The 15857-nt window shown below is 34.5% G+C and overlaps 1 protein-coding gene across 2 annotated transcripts in view; it reads right to left on the bottom strand.

The window, feature by feature from the left end:
- LOC136042535 (probable tRNA N6-adenosine threonylcarbamoyltransferase) overlaps positions 1-15857 on the bottom strand; it is a 45232-nt gene continuing 29375 nt past the window's right edge. For both annotated transcript variants that reach the window (XM_065727496.1, XM_065727497.1), the window contains exons 4-7: positions 14894-15113; positions 10387-10562; positions 2441-2672; positions 1-101 (exon numbers count right to left, since the gene is read on the bottom strand). In XM_065727496.1, the coding sequence (XP_065583568.1) occupies positions 62-101; positions 2441-2672; positions 10387-10562; positions 14894-15113 (668 nt within the window). In that variant the 3' untranslated portion in view covers positions 1-61. The remainder of the gene's footprint in view (positions 102-2440; positions 2673-10386; positions 10563-14893; positions 15114-15857) is intronic.

The raw sequence follows: 15857 nt of genomic DNA, 5'->3' as shown, positions 1-15857 counted from the left end.
TTTCATGTTAAAATAGTTTATGGTGAAAACATTCAGTAAAATAACAATACAGTCAATGTGGCTAATCTCGCCATAGTACTTCAACTTCATCTGTCCGATACCTGAAACAAAGGAAATTGAAAGATATTTGAACTTAAATCTAAAATAAAAAGGTCGAGCCTCAGTTGTAAATTATGTGATCACATAGTTATACTATAACGCCCTTCATGGTGGTAACTTACGATTATGAGGGCATTCTTCATCTTGTATCCACAAATTTTCGTTTCAATCCGAGGCCATATTTTAGGGCTCTCGTGACTATTTTTCGAATTCCCTTAAATTTGTTTTCAAAATGACATTTACTATTCAGAATAATTTAGATAATGCTTAGCATTCCTGAATCGGCCAGAGATGGCAATTTTGCTCACTTTCCAGTTTTTTTTTTTAAATGCACTTTTTAATTTTTGGTTACAATGGGCCGTGGTTGGTACTTTAATGGGATGTTGTAGCTCTGTTGATAACAGAAACTAATTGAAAATTTTTGTTTGAATGAGTTTAAGACTTCAACTCATTTGAAATTTCTTTTGATTTGTGAACAGTGTCAAATTTTGGTGATCAGAGTTTAGAAGAAAGAGCAAAGGATTATTATGTGAGGGAGTTATACTCATGCAGTCCCTAAATTTGTGAGGCTTCTCTAGGCGGAGTTTTTTTTATGCGGTAGCTACAACCTCTGGAGGTTGTAGCTACCGCTACAGCCTCATCTTCTGATAAGACAAGCAGCAGCACATTCAACATGATCACTAACTAAAGTCACAAAAACTAAAAAAAAATTATTTTCCCTAACTAAAAACTTTACAGCACCCTTTTCAAGAAACTTAGAACACGCTTAGAATCATCAAGATTATCATCAACGCTTAGAATCAACTTAGAATACGCATGGTGTCTTCTCAGGCCTGAGGCAACACGTAAAATCCACCTAATGGCCACACAAATCAGATAAAAGCCTCTCCAACCTCCAATTTCTTGATTGGAGGTTAAATTGAGTTTTATGAGGATTAATTTATCAATGTTACATTTATACAATGGCATTTATAACTGTATATACTGAAATCATACCTTGATTTTAGTAATTGAGCAATTGACAATTTTTAATTGTTTTAAAAAGTAGAATTGTGGCAAAGAGTCAAATTTTAGCGTAAAGAGCGAAGGATTGCGGAGGTGACAACCCATTTCATATACGGAGTAATTTCTGTTCGTTTTAAGTTTTGATGTCGCTCCTTAATTTCAGTTAAAAAAAACTAGTTTTTTTTTTATTTAATTTCAAACAAATTCTAGATGAAAGAGTGAGAAAACAAAATAAAAAACTACACCTTATTGAAAATTTTTTACACCTTTCTGGCTGAAATATGTCAGCGACTATTGAAACTACGGTGAATGCATTTTGTTTTGATACTTGGCTAAATACCTTTACCTAAAAATCAAGAATGATACATATTCGTCTTAAAACAAAAAGACAACACTTACTTTTTGTGATCGACTAAGAAGCTAAGAAAGAGTTCTCAAGCAGTTTCAAGCTGATGCTAGGATTTACTGAGGTATATTTGCTTCATATGAAGTAGGGAGCGGCAGTGTTCTGTACTCACGGTTGCCACCCCTAGTGATTTTTTTTTATTACCTAAACAAACAAAAAATCTCGAAATCAAGCACATAAATCCCTTAATTATTGAAGAAAATTACTAAATCACTCAGTAAATCACTAAAATTTTGTAATTTTCTTTCACCAGATGAGAACCCTGTCTGTACGTCTGGCAAAATGGAAAAGTTACGAAGAAGAAAAACAATAATGTTTTCAGCCACTGAAAAAAGGAAAGAGAAACATGCGGATATTTTAGTCGAGACCCCCCTGACTAAAGGTCCAAAGGACAAAATAAAACAAAAGTAAACTCAGACACCGAACCCAAAATTTAAATAGGCCCCCTCCAAGCAAAAGAGTGAGGATAACTCTTAGAAATTATTTTGTACGCCATAGTTATTTTTTACGCCATACCCTACCCATGATGCTACACGGTTTCCTTGGATCGAACTTATCGGAAGAATTCTTTTCGGATAAAGGCTTAATTACCACATTTTGCCAGTGTAAAAGTATGAACTTAGACATACTCTTTCATCCAGAGCCTAACAATATGTAATACAAGCATTAATTTTGCTTGTTGCAAAGATTTCAGAGATACTGAAAATGCAAATTGAGTCACTGTTTATGCAAGGGTACGTAAGTTACTTTTAGATTATTTTGCTCAAATTCAGAATTTCTCTGCTGTTTATAGACAGTTCAAGCAATATTTAAACGAATTGTAGGAGACTGATGACCCTTGGGCCATGTCTTTGACATCTCTGTTTTATAGATTATATATTTACAGTTCCTTGCATAGGCAACCGGAAATTTTAAATAAGCAAATAATACCTTTGCGTACAAGTAGTTTGCTCAAGTGGAGTTGTAATCCCAGCATTATACATTTCTATTCCAGCCCAGGCTATCATAGCGCCGTTGTCTATGCAAAATCTTTCATCCGTAGCGAATAATTTAGCTTGTCTTTCTTTGCACATTTGACCCATCATTTCTTGCAATCGGAGATTACATCCAACCCCACCACAAATAAGGACTTCTTCACTACCACAGTGTGCCATGGCCCTCTCTGTAATATGTAAAGTTGACATCAGTATTTTGATCGATTATTTTAAGTGGGAAAGTTGGATTTCAGATATGACAATTACAGGAAATTCTAGCAATCAATATACGGCTAGTAACCAAGGAAATACAAAGCACGATAACTAATAGAAAGCAAATATATATCTTAGAACTACTATATATGTAGTTCTAAGAACTATCCTAATATGTATGTATCTTAGATGACACTAACTATGGCCATTTTTCACTAGCGATGTAGATTCATTTTTTAAAGCCTTCAGGCTTGGTTGAAGTCCTAGAACCAGCCTTTCTGTTTTCCCCTAAGCAAGAAAATTCACGTTTCACAAAATAGGAAGACCTGCTAGACTCCCCATATTCGTCTTTGTTTTCCTAACGGAAGGCGAAATTACACGATACAGTGAAAGGTTTAGGCCAAAGTGCCAAAAACGAAACTATCTTATAACTTTCCGCTGAGTGCAAGTATCCACGTTGTATTAAATAGGAGAAATTTATGAACCAAAATAATCGCTTTTCATTTTCCTGAAGACAGACATAACGAGGCAGTATTGCAGCAAAATAATGCCATTTGAAAAAGAAGAAGAAAAAGCAGAAAAAATCGGTCAGTTTTTCGGGCTATTTTCAGAGAATTTTGGGGAATTCAAATTTGTGAATTTAAAGTCGGTAAGTAAAAGCACTAAGATGAGTTAACCGACGGAAAAGGCAAAAATAAAAAGGAAGAGAGAAACTACTGGGATTGTTAAATAATTTCTTTTTCGGCAATATAGGAACACATGATGTTAAGGAATTTAGGAGTCTATTGATTTAAACAAATAGAATGTTCAAAATTGGTAAAATAAGCTAAACACGATGAGTGATAAAAAAGGGGGATGGGAGGATAGAAGACGAGGAGATTCACTTATTCAACATATTATTTGTGCAGGAAAAAAAAAAGGTTCCATATCTTTCAGTGGAAAATCTTATTGGCATAAAAATGGGAATTTGAAAAAATAAAAAAACAAGGTGAGCTCTAAGGGTGGAAATGCCAAAAGAAAAGTAAACTTGTCCAGGAGGTATGAAGGGGAGTACTGGACCAAGGTAAAAAAAAATTTGTTCTCCTGGCCTCGATGATGACCAGACTGCTTCTGCGACAAAAGGGTATAAGGGACTTCAATTTCATCAAAGATAATTCTTAGGCACCAAGGATTGGGTGTACAAATGAGAGGAAAATCCTCGAATAGTGGAATTTAGGATAACTGACTTCAAAGGACTGACATTCACTTCGGTAGTAACAGTTTTATCTGACACCTGTTCTAAAATATCCCTTGAACTGTTTCTTCTATATTTGCAAAATATCTCTAAAACAATTAGGTCATCACCAAACATCCCTCTATCTATAAAAAACACCAATGGAGTTTATCATTGCAAGGAATAGAACTGGGTTTAACAAGGCTCCCTAGCACACAACCACTGTAGATAGATATAACAGCGTGATCATTCCCTATCTCAACCATTAGACAAAGCCAGACCAAGATACGACTGCTTCGAGGAAAATATAAACACGCAGAAACAAAAACGATATTAGGTTTTTTCATGGGTAGGCACGCGTGTGACAAAGTTATTCACAGGCTGGACAGAAGAAAAAGAAATAAGACAAATCGAACGTCAAGGGTATAAGGAAGAATGCAAGACGTTGAAGGGATAAAAAAGAAAAAGGAAAATATTTGGTTTGGCTGTAATAATGCAAAAGGTAAGGATAAGATTGGTTTGAGAATGGAAAGAAAAAACAAAGAATGGATTTATGACGACAATCAAGGTAAAAATCTAGGTGAAATGCCAAATAACGGTTCTAGCTCTAAAGGCGGATAAGACAAACATATTCGGAAGCAGAAAGGGACATTATAAAATTCTGTTAGCTACCACTCAAAACCTAAGTGAGGAAAATTTTCTTAGAAAGCGGAGGTACTTATGCCAAGACAGCTAAAACGAGGACTGAATGTAAAGAATAAAAGAAGAAAAAACTCAACTCCCTTCCTTTCTCCAAAAAAGAAAAGGTACTTCCGTATTATATGGTACACACATGAGAAGTGAAATTAGTTAATCCTAATAAAATGTACCAAAATATGATGAAAATATAGTACTTTATTAACAGAATTACGGAAACAACAACAAAGAATTGTGGAAGGGGGTCGTCCAGAACGCATTATATTAGATACGTAGCCTAATCTAAACCAAAATACCAATTAAATATTCAATTAGAATATAGCTGAAATGTAGTTTTCCACCGATCCAAAGCTGATTGTCTGGCATAAAGACCGTAAAAACTGGTTATTGCCTGATCTTCCCGTTAAAAAGTTATCAAGTGTGTACCATATAACACGGAAGTACCAAAGAAAATCGTTTGTTTTGGCATCTGCCAAAGTCTTTTGCTATGTCATATTAAAGCTCAACAATTAAGCTACAGTAAATAATACAAGCAAGGCCCTTGGTGGATCTAGTGAGGGGTCATACCCCCTCCCTCTGGCTCCTGGACAAAAAAGTTTGATAAGCAGCTGACAATAAACTTGGTAGCTAGAATGATTAAGTAATTTTAATTAATCTTGACATAGTGATGAAATATTCCAAGTTTTATACTAAACTTGCACGTAAACCGATACTGGAAAGATAAAGAAAAGAATCGTGTGAGTGAACTTAGAGTAATAAAAAGGGGCTTTCTGATGAGAAGTTTTACGTAATATGCAAGTTCGTGGCAGAATATTCACGATAATAATTACAACAAGCATTGCTTTATATTTTTCTTAAAATACGCAATTCTTTTCAAGTCCTTAAATTTTCTGAAAGCTCAATAAGTATTTCACAGAAAACAGATCTTATTCAGAGGTTTGGTATTTTCTTGGATAGGGCTATCCCACCAGTTAACTGAAGAAAAACAAGGGTCCTACATTGAATTTCGAATGATATTTTTATGGCCCAAAAAAGAGCATAAAAGAGAAAAAATTCAAGGGAATATTTCTCCTTACCAAGAAGAAAAAAGTTTTGACGGTCCATGGCGCAATATTACTATCTAAAACCACAGATTATTGTGAAACCTAACAGATAATTTGTTCTAAAACTACTAGGCTGCCCCTTTGTGGTAAAACATTTTGTGGCAAATTTCAAATAATCCCACCACTTCGAGGATCCCTCCCCCACTATTTATGAAATTCCAGCTCCCTGTTGCAGTAGTGATTAGAAGTTAGCACTAGGAATTTCGTATTTGATCAAATTTAATCCAAACCCCCTTTTAGAAATGCTGGATAGGGCAACTCAGTTAAGTCATACCTGTAAGATGAGACAGTAGCGAACCAGCTCGCCGGCCCACCACATTTCTTTCTGCTTTCGCAATTATGATTAACACAAATTCGCACAATCATTCAGTGACTGACAAATATATGAGGAATCGTTGATGGGAGAGAAAATGGGTGAAGCTTTTATAGGCACCGAGACTGTAGTAGAAAAATATTTTTGATTATAACCCTACTGGTTAAATTTATCTACAGTGCGCACACCATTGTAAACTGGAACAGGATCAGAATGCACATTTATATATTTAACTGCTTGTGTCCTATTTGAAAGGAAAGACACTATTATTCTGATTTTATTCGTATTAGTAGAATAAAAAGAGCTTTTCCACCAATGAAATATAGTTTATTAGATCCACTGCTATAATGTTCAACTAAGTATGAGGTTTTTCATACCTTTACATATTATGACTATAAGGTAAACAAAATATTGAGTGGTGAATGTGAAAAGTAAGTGCCAAAACTGCCTAAACTCAGAATTTGCGATTATCTTTACTTATAGTCACTCATCTACGTTTTGACAGGAATAAGAAAACCTAATTCCCATCAATTTGATAACTAACCAGCAGAGGTAATTTCATTCAAACTAAGGAAAGAGGTTTAAAAAGATTGTCAGCGAAGGCTTTAAGTATTTCTATCGAAATCTATAGTGGAAAAGTGCTACACTTTTCCATGATCTTAATTTCTCAATGACTGAAAAGACTCTAGCGACGTTAATTTTATACGAAAATTTTTTTAGTGTCAATTTTATAGCGAAGGTTATTATATACACACACAGTATTCCTGCATGTCGGCACAGAGACTTGCAACGTAGGCGAGTGCAGATCCGAGATAGGGGTGGAGGGGATCATGAGAGGAATAGTTTGTTGGGGCGATCAACAACAGAATGTAAGTTTTATACCTAAATTACTATGTGGCGAAGCACGGGGGTCGGCCAGATGTGAGGGGGGGCCCACAAAAACCCTTATGATGCGCTAAAAAAATTTTTAGCGTAAATTTTATAGCGAAGGTTATTTTATACACACACGCGCCACCCCAACACCTAGTTGGTGGGGGCGCTTCGCGCCCCCCCCCCAAGCCCCCCCGCGCGCGTAAGTCGTTACGCGCCATATTAGTTACGCGCCATTGTAGTTGTGTCCCTATGTCCCACCTGTGAATATAGATATATATATATATATATATATATATATATATATATATATATATATATATATATATATATATATATATATATATATATATATATATATATGTTTTTAACTACGTAAAACTTGCGAATATACAACATTCTTTGCTGTCCCATTGTCTGTGCATATAAATAGATTTTCAGGTTTACCGACTCTTGAACATGCAACATATAATGGTCCATGGGAAAACAATCCGTATTCAGATCTATACCTCATGATTCTAATGATTGCCCTTGAGCTTTGTTGATGGTGATTGCTAATCGACCATTCCCTGAGTCGCCATCGTCATTTATATATCCCCCTCTGCACCCCGGCGTCCCCTTTGTAGTTATGTCCCTGTGTCCCGGTCGTCATTTATATTCCCTGTGTCCCGGTCGTCATTTGTGTCCCGGTGTTCCAGTCTGTGATTTCTCTTTGAGTGTCCCGGGCGTCATTTATATTCCTTGTGTCCCGGTGTCCCGGTCGTCATCTATATCCCCCTGTGCCCCCCGGCGTCCCCATTGTAGTTGTGACCCTGTGTCCCGGTCGTCATTTATATTCCCTGTGTCCCGGTCGTCATTTGTATCCCGGTGTCCCGGTCTGTATATACATTCGTTTTTTAGTTTTGTTTTTCTCCTTTATTTTTTTCCTTTTTTCTTTTTTTTCTTTTTTAGTTTATTTAGATTTTTAGATTTTTTAGTTTTTTTATTAGTTTTTAGTTTTTTTGTAGTTTTTTTTTTTACTTATGTCCTGGTCGTCATTTATACTCCCTGTGTCCCGGTCGTCATTGTTGTCTCGGTGCTTTGTTGATTGCTAATTTATATTATATTTATTGCCTTTATTGTTGTATAATAGTAAAAAAACTAAAAAGAAAAAAAAACTAAAAACTAATAAAAAAACTAAAAAACTAAAAACTAATAAAAAAACTAAAAAATCTAAAAATCTAAATAAGCTAAAAAAGAAAAAAAAAAGGAAAAAAATAAAGGAGAAAAACAAAACTAAAAAACGAATGTATATACAGACCGGGACACCGGGATACAAATGACGACCGGGACACAGGGAATATAAATGACGACCGGGACACAGGGACACAACTACAACGGGGACACCGGGGGAAACAGGGGGATGTAAATGACGACCGGGACACCGGGACAGGGATTTATATATATATATATATAACTATTATTGTTTTTTACCTTTTTGTAGTTTTTTTAGTTTTTTAGCTTTTTTAGTTTTTTTATTAGTTTTTAGTTTTTTTTTTAGTTTTTGCCTTTTTTTTTAGTTTTTTCAGTTTTTTTTTAGTTTTTAGTTTTTTACCTTTTTTTAGTTTTTTTTAGTTTTTTAGCTTTTTTAGTTTTTTTTCTTTTTTATTTTTTTCCTTTTTTTTCTTTTTTAGCTTATTTAGATTTTTAGATTTTTTAGTTTTTTTATTAGTTTTTAGTTTTTTTTTTCTTTTTAGTTTTTTTGTCCCGGTCGTCATTTATATCCCCCTGTTTCTCCCGGTGTCCCCGTTGTAGTTGTGTCCCTGTGTCCCGGTCGTCATTTATATTCCCTGTGTCCCGGTCGTCATTTGTATCCCGGTGTACCGGTCTGTATATACATTCGTTTTTTAGTTTTGTTTTTCTCCTTTATTTTTTTCCTTTTTTTTTTCTTTTTTAGTTTATTTAGATTTTTAGATTTTTTAGTTTTTTTATTAGTTTTTAGTTTTTTTTTCTTTTTAGTTTTTTTGTAGTTTTTACCTTCTTTTTAGTTTTGTTAATTTTTTTTTTTACTTATGTCCTGGTCGTCATTTATACTCCCTGTTTCCCGGTGCTTTGTTGATTGCTAATCGAACATTCCTTTTGTCCTGGTCGCTTTCTCTTTGAGTGTCGTCATTTATTTTTTTCTTTTTCAGTTCTTTTAGTTTTTACCTTTTTTAGTTTTTTTTTAGTTTTTTAGATGAAAATTTTTTTTAGTTTTTTCCTTTTTTTTCTTTTTAGTTTTTTATTGGTTTTTACCTTTATGTTAGCTTATTTTTCAGTTTTTTCCTCTTTTTTTAGTTTTTTTTTTATTTTTTATTTTTTTTAGTTTTTTACCTTTTTTTAGTTTTTTTAGTTTTTTTAGTTTTTTTAGTTTTTTTTAGTTTTTTTAGTTTTTTAGCTTTTTTACTTTTTTTATCAGTTTTTAGTTTTTTTGTAGTTTTTGCCTTTTTTTAGTTTTTTCAGTTTTTTTTTTAGTTTTTTATTGGTTTTTACCTTTTTTAGTTTTTTTAGTTTTTTAGCTTTTTTATTTTTTTTATTAGTTTTTAGTTTTTTTTGTAGTTTTTGCCTTTTTTTAGTTTTTTCAGTTTTGACGTCACCTGATCCAGTTTTTTCAGGTGACGTCACCTGACCCATCCATCCACAGACAGACAGACAACTTATTTTTATATATATAGATAGATAGATATATATATATATATATATATATATATATATATATATATATATATATATATATTGTTTTTTTTTTGGAGGGGTATTTCTCTGTTGCCTAAGTCCCTGTCACACTTAAAGCTTGCAAGGAAGGATTTCTACATTTACTATGCGAGGTGGATAGGAGGACATCAGATAACATAAGGTGGACGCAAAGAGACTGAAAACCTAAGTTGTTTTGATTTTATCCTGGCTAGTATTCCTGCATGTCGGCACAGAGACTTGCAACGTAGGCGAGTGCAGATCCGAGATAGGGATGGAGGGGATCATGAGAGGAATAGTTTTTTGGGGCGATCAACAACAGAATGTAAGTTTTATATCTAAATTACTATGTGGCGAAGCACGGGGGATCGGCCAGAGGGGAGGGGGGCCCAACAAAAGTCCTTATCATGTGCAGGTTATTCAGCAGGTTATTATTGATCTCAAAATTCGTTGTCGATTATGCATGATTTAAGTAGTTATTACTATGCACTACAAACATGGTTAAGTCGAAAGAAGTCCGAGAAATTTCAAGTTTTTAGATTATTGTTTAAGATTAAGGACATTTTAACGTCAGCTAATACAATACCGATTTTACAGGATTATTAAGTTTTTTTTTGGTAGAAAACAAAGCTTAAAGCCATATGCCCTTGTTTCAAGCACAATATACTATCTTATAAAGTATTAAAACAAATTAAGATCGAGTATAGGGAATCTGAGAAAAAAAAAAAAAAAAAAAAAAAAAAAAAAAAAAAAAAAAAAAAAAAAAAAAAAAAAAAACAGACCTGTAGTTTCAACTAACATTGCAAATATGGTTTCTTGAAGAGAAAAGCACAAGTCTTCTTGGGTGTAACCACTTTCTAAGAGTTTGGCAACTCTTTCTTCTAAATACGTCAAAAGGCCGGAAAAAGAGACATCCATTCCTTTCACTATGTACGGTAACTGTACAAACTTAGTTCCTCTGGAAATAAAACGCATTAAATTGTTGAGAAAAGTCTGTCTGCGCACAATTGACACAATGGACTATCAAAAAGACAAGTAAACGGTGACACAAATACTAAATCCTCATAATTAGAATTAAATATATATATTTTTCGCAGTTTACAGTGAGCCGTGCACAAAACCACAATTTTACGTTTTGATAATTTTCCACGAGGGCATACAAAGAAGTATCAGCAGCACAATAACTAATTTCTACCAGAACTACAGAGTTCTACCAGAACTACAAGTCTTTAACAAAATTACTAGAGAACAAATAAGATAGAGAAGAACACGGAACTACTAGAGGATTTTCATGCGGTACAGTAGCTGAATTCCAGAAAAACTGTGGCGTAGGTCATTTGATTTTGGGCATGACACTTTACAGATAAAACTGGCTGCAGCTATTGGTCCTGCAGAATTAATTAGAAACCTTTGCAAAACGACTAGCTACCTCTCATCGAATTTGTGGTGATTTGGCACAGTAGATTCCAGCCTCAAGCCCTTTTGACTGTTATCCCATGTTTGCAAAAGATAAGTTTAGGTTCATTGGCCGTCCTTTGTTTTATGAAGCGATGTTCTGTTTGAAGAATTCTCGTCTGTTGTATGGTGTAATCACGAATTACAACTGGAATACAGCGAACGAAAGACCAAGGCCCACATCAAGTCACAGGCCAACAAGACTCTTTGCCATAAGATCCCCAATGGTAAAAACATTAGCTACAATTTTGGTAATAGGGCGGTGGCCTTCTTGCTCTTACAAACCGTCGCCTTCTGACGTCATAAATTCGTATTCGTATTTGTTTATTGAAATAGCTATCGTAGCACTCAAAAATGAACGATAAATTACGCTACTTTTACTATCAAAAAATGGTCACTAGTTAGATACAATTACAACATATAATGCAACTTTCAATTCACTTGTTAAATGTTCTTACGAAATATCATGAAAAGAGAAATCACCAATGCAACAGCACAAACACAAAAAAAAAAGAAAAAAAAGAGAGACAGAAGGAGAAAAGGAAGACTGTTTTCCTAAATTAGTGATTAATATAGACCAGCACTTGAATGAGGCCTTAACCCTACTCATCCATACAATCACATAGGTCAAACAGCATAGCCACACACAATCAACCATAAAGAATAATCCATGGACAGGCAGTCATGTCGTCAATAAGTATAAGTCGTCATTTACCAAACAATAGAAAAAATAATAATATAGACAAATAATTCAGAGGCAACACCCAACATAAGGGCTCATCAGGAGAATACACTGGCCTATATAGGGTTTCGCCACTCTAAATTCTCTACCCAGCACAGTGTTGTGGCTACCACAGAATATCCATGGCATCCCCGCGTCAGGTATCACCCCCTAAATATATGCCTATGAAAGAAAAAAACACAGCAAATGTAAAACAACCAAGTAAAACCAAAACAAGCTTATCCTGTTAATATATCCCTCCCTTTAGCAACAATAGGTAAACTAAATATTATAAATTTTACCAAATCACAAAAAACCTTATCTAGTAATAATACTAAAAATCATTGAAACCGTAGCAAAAATTAGAATATTAAATATGGACAAAAAATACGTATAAATACGTATATTAAAATACGGTGGAATATAGGATGATTCGGGCAGTATAGGTACGTAGTGGGTGAAAATTCAGAGGCAACACCCAACATAAGGGCTCATCAGGAGAATACACTGGCCTATATAGGGTTTCGCCACTCTAAATTCTCTACCCAGCACAGTGTTGTGCTGGGTAGATATGGTACAAAGGAGTTTGCGAATCTGTTCGTACGGCACTTGATTGGTTCTAGTTTGCTGTAATGCCTAGTATATATACTGATTGATGCGGTTGGTGGAAGTATGGATCAATGCTTCACGTTTGTTAATAGTGATTTCCCAAATTTCATTATTAGCTCATGTCTTTGATCAAATAAGGTGGGCAAATTCAAGAGCTCAAGGGCACTTTCGTAGGATAACTTTCTTGAAGCTGACAATAATCTAACGAATATTTCCACTCTCCTGTTTTTTTTCTCTCTCTTATTACAGCTCTGAATTCTTGTAATAGATAACTCGTTTTCTCCTTGACCATTGAACACATTTGACAAATGGGTGGTACACCTTTACACCTAAAGGGAGATTTGTAAGATATTTCCGCACGTTTCTAGTTCTTGTTTTGGCTACCATGGCCATCTGAAACCTTTCTCTATTTATTCTCAATAAATCTTCAGTCAATGCAGTGTTACATTCCTGAAGAACCACCCTATTTTGATTTAAACCAGGTATAGTCAATTAACACCTAACTTTCACCTCAAAGAGCTCATTTTCAGCATCTTTGGAGATGTAAATAAGAAGTTCTGATCCTAAAAATACAGCTTAATTACCATACATCCTTTTTCATTCTCTTTATTCATGAGTGTCCGGGGATCTAAGCTACAGCAATAAGATTTTCAGCGATGCAGTAGAAATGTACAAGAGTCGTTGTTTCGTCTAATAGCTACTTAGCAAAATTAAGGGCAAGATTTTCAACATTCTTCCCATCGTCCGGGAAGGCTAAATGTCACAGAAGTGGCAACTATGAATCAGTGTAAAATATGAGAGCCAGTTAAATATTGGGATAGAAAAATATCTCCTAAGACATTGCGTAAATATTCATTAATTCTAACAGACTGTTAATCTTAGTCCTATGCAATGGTGCTCATTTCTACACGAGTATTGTATTGAAAAATTTAATTTTATTATTTTCTTCTTTTCTTAGGGGGAGGGGGAGGGAAGAAAGGGGTGTAGGGCCAACGATTCGAAAACTCAAATACTGTTTAGACAGATTTCGTTCTAAACAAGACAGATTATAATAAACTATACTCCAGTTATAGTTGCTAAATCAGCCCAGCGGCTGACATGACTGCTAAAGAAAATGCTATTATGCTCGAGTCTTAACAGTCCAACTTCAACTAAAGAAATATTCCAAAGAAATCATGCTTAAGTAATTCAAACGTGCTAAAGCACAAGCCATGTACTAAAAACTGAAGTACTTTTTAAGTACACTTTGTTCAGTAGCATAATCTCAGACACTTAATTAAACCCCAAAATACAAATTCGATGCCCAATGTTGCAACACTGCTCTGGAGCACGTCTCTCTCACCATCTTTCGAGTCAACTGATCTGGTCTAAGCATTTCAGCTTGAAACATCGTTCAATACCTTCCAATTAGCCAATAGCCACCTATTCAGCTAGTACTTCCTTAGTAGCCAGGAAAAACTGTGGACGCTAGGAAAAGTGCGCAAAAAATTTCGAACAAAGCACATAAAACTAAATATGAAAGATTTGCAAATCAGTTCAAGTTCATACACATTATTCTATACGAAGCACCTGAAGTTAAGACATATGCGAAAGAAAACCTCCGAAATAGATTTACATCCCTCCGAGCCCCCTTCACTCTCACTCTTCACTCAGGGTTCATCACTATGAACTACAGTCATCTCCAATGGTCAGAAATTGCCATATCTTGCTTCAAAATACATTCTTTTTGCTTTATATCACTTTTTATCTTTGCTTAATCTTCTTAATATTTTGTTAGCACTTATGTTTATTGGATTTGTGTTTCATAAAGCGAATTTGGCTCGGTCAAACCTTGTGATTGTACTTATAGACATGGTTTTATCCTATCTAAACTTCAGGAAACAAAAGCTTTTAAAACTATCAAGCGGAAAAATTAATTCCTGACAAAAAGCATGATGTTTAGTGTTTTTCAGACAATGTCTGGGCTAAAAGAATTACTAGTGTAGTTAGCTGGTAAAGTCACCATTATGTATGCCAAGCGAGTGACACTACTATTTTTTACGACATAAAGCTTTGCTTTGCAAAACGGAACACCACTTTTAGATTAACTATATGGTATTATTTGGTATAAAAAAAAACAAACAAAAAAAGCAAAAAAAAAAAAACAAACAATCTAACCTTTTGAAGCAGAATTCACAAGAGATAAAAAGACACTCATGACACAACCCTCGTTTGGCTCTGCTATTTGATTTTTTTCTCATTTTGTTGGGTTTTCTCTTCTTTGTTTCATACGTCATGTATAGCCAGTGTGGTCTCAGACAAGAAATCTTTTCACTATGCGTTTGACATTCAATTGACATCGCACTACCATTAATGGATAGTCCCCCCCTAGGTGACAGTGTTCTCCATTTTATGGAGACTTTCAGGTTTTAAATTGGAAGTACGTCATTTTGTTAGGTCTAACTTGAGCTCGGTTTCATATACACATGTTTACTCTTGCCCTCCAATTGACACAAATAGCTTACCTCTTTGCCAATTGTTCAATATTATATCCTGGACTTGGATCATTGGGCAGTTTCAGAATCCTAGCAAAACGGTCCAAACAGTTACCAACAGCAATATCAATGGTTTCGCCAAATATTCTATATCTTCGTTCCAAGTAAGCAATAACTTGAGTGTTCCCACCACTGACATATAAAACTGTGGGGTTCTTAGCCCCAGTAATTAGTCGAGCCATTTCAATGTCTAGAAAAAAAGCAAATAAGAATAAAAGAATAGGAAATCTGAACAAATAAAGATCAATTTATAATGACGATTTGACGACGTGAAGTTTCAGTCCGCTCTAAAACTGGGTCTAAAGTCTATTATAGATGGCGTGTTCTTAGACTACGATTTAGGCGAAACTGCACTTGTTTCTTGATAACAGAAGATCACTGTAGAGCAATATGACTTTTCAAAAGATGTAGTCTACTTATTCACCGCGTGACAGCATGTTTCTTCGGATTTAGACAATAGCAAATTCAAAATGTCATAAACTTTATAGCGCTAAATTTTAGCTTAACAGGACCTTTAGCCTTTTAGAAGCAAATTATTACAATTCCTCGAAAATAAGTTTATTTGTAGGGTAGTGAATCTGTTCAAAAACGAATGTATTCAAGCCGAAGTAACTGAGTTGGTAAAGCGTTATGTTCCAGGTTCTAGGTCCGAGAGGTTCCAGGTTCGAACCTTGGCTTTAGCATTAATACAAAGGAAGAAAAAAAACTAAAAAAGGTAAAAACTACAAAAAAAACTGAAAAGAGAATACTAAAAAAACTAAAAAAAAAACTAAAAACTAATAAAAAAACTTAAAAAAATTAAAACTGAAAAAGAAAAAAAAACTAAAAAAAGATAAAAAACTGAAAAATAAAGGAGAAACAGAAAACTAAAAACCGGGACACAGGGAATATAAATGACGACCGGGACACTCAAAGAGAAATTACAGACTGGGAC

The sequence above is a fragment of the Artemia franciscana genome, unplaced genomic scaffold (assembly GCF_032884065.1).
Source record: "Artemia franciscana unplaced genomic scaffold, ASM3288406v1 Scaffold_1424, whole genome shotgun sequence".
NCBI classification, from domain to species: Eukaryota; Metazoa; Arthropoda; class Branchiopoda; order Anostraca; family Artemiidae; genus Artemia; species Artemia franciscana.
The sequence above is the reverse complement of the archived record's forward strand: the minus strand, read 5'-3'. Positions and strand labels throughout refer to the sequence as shown.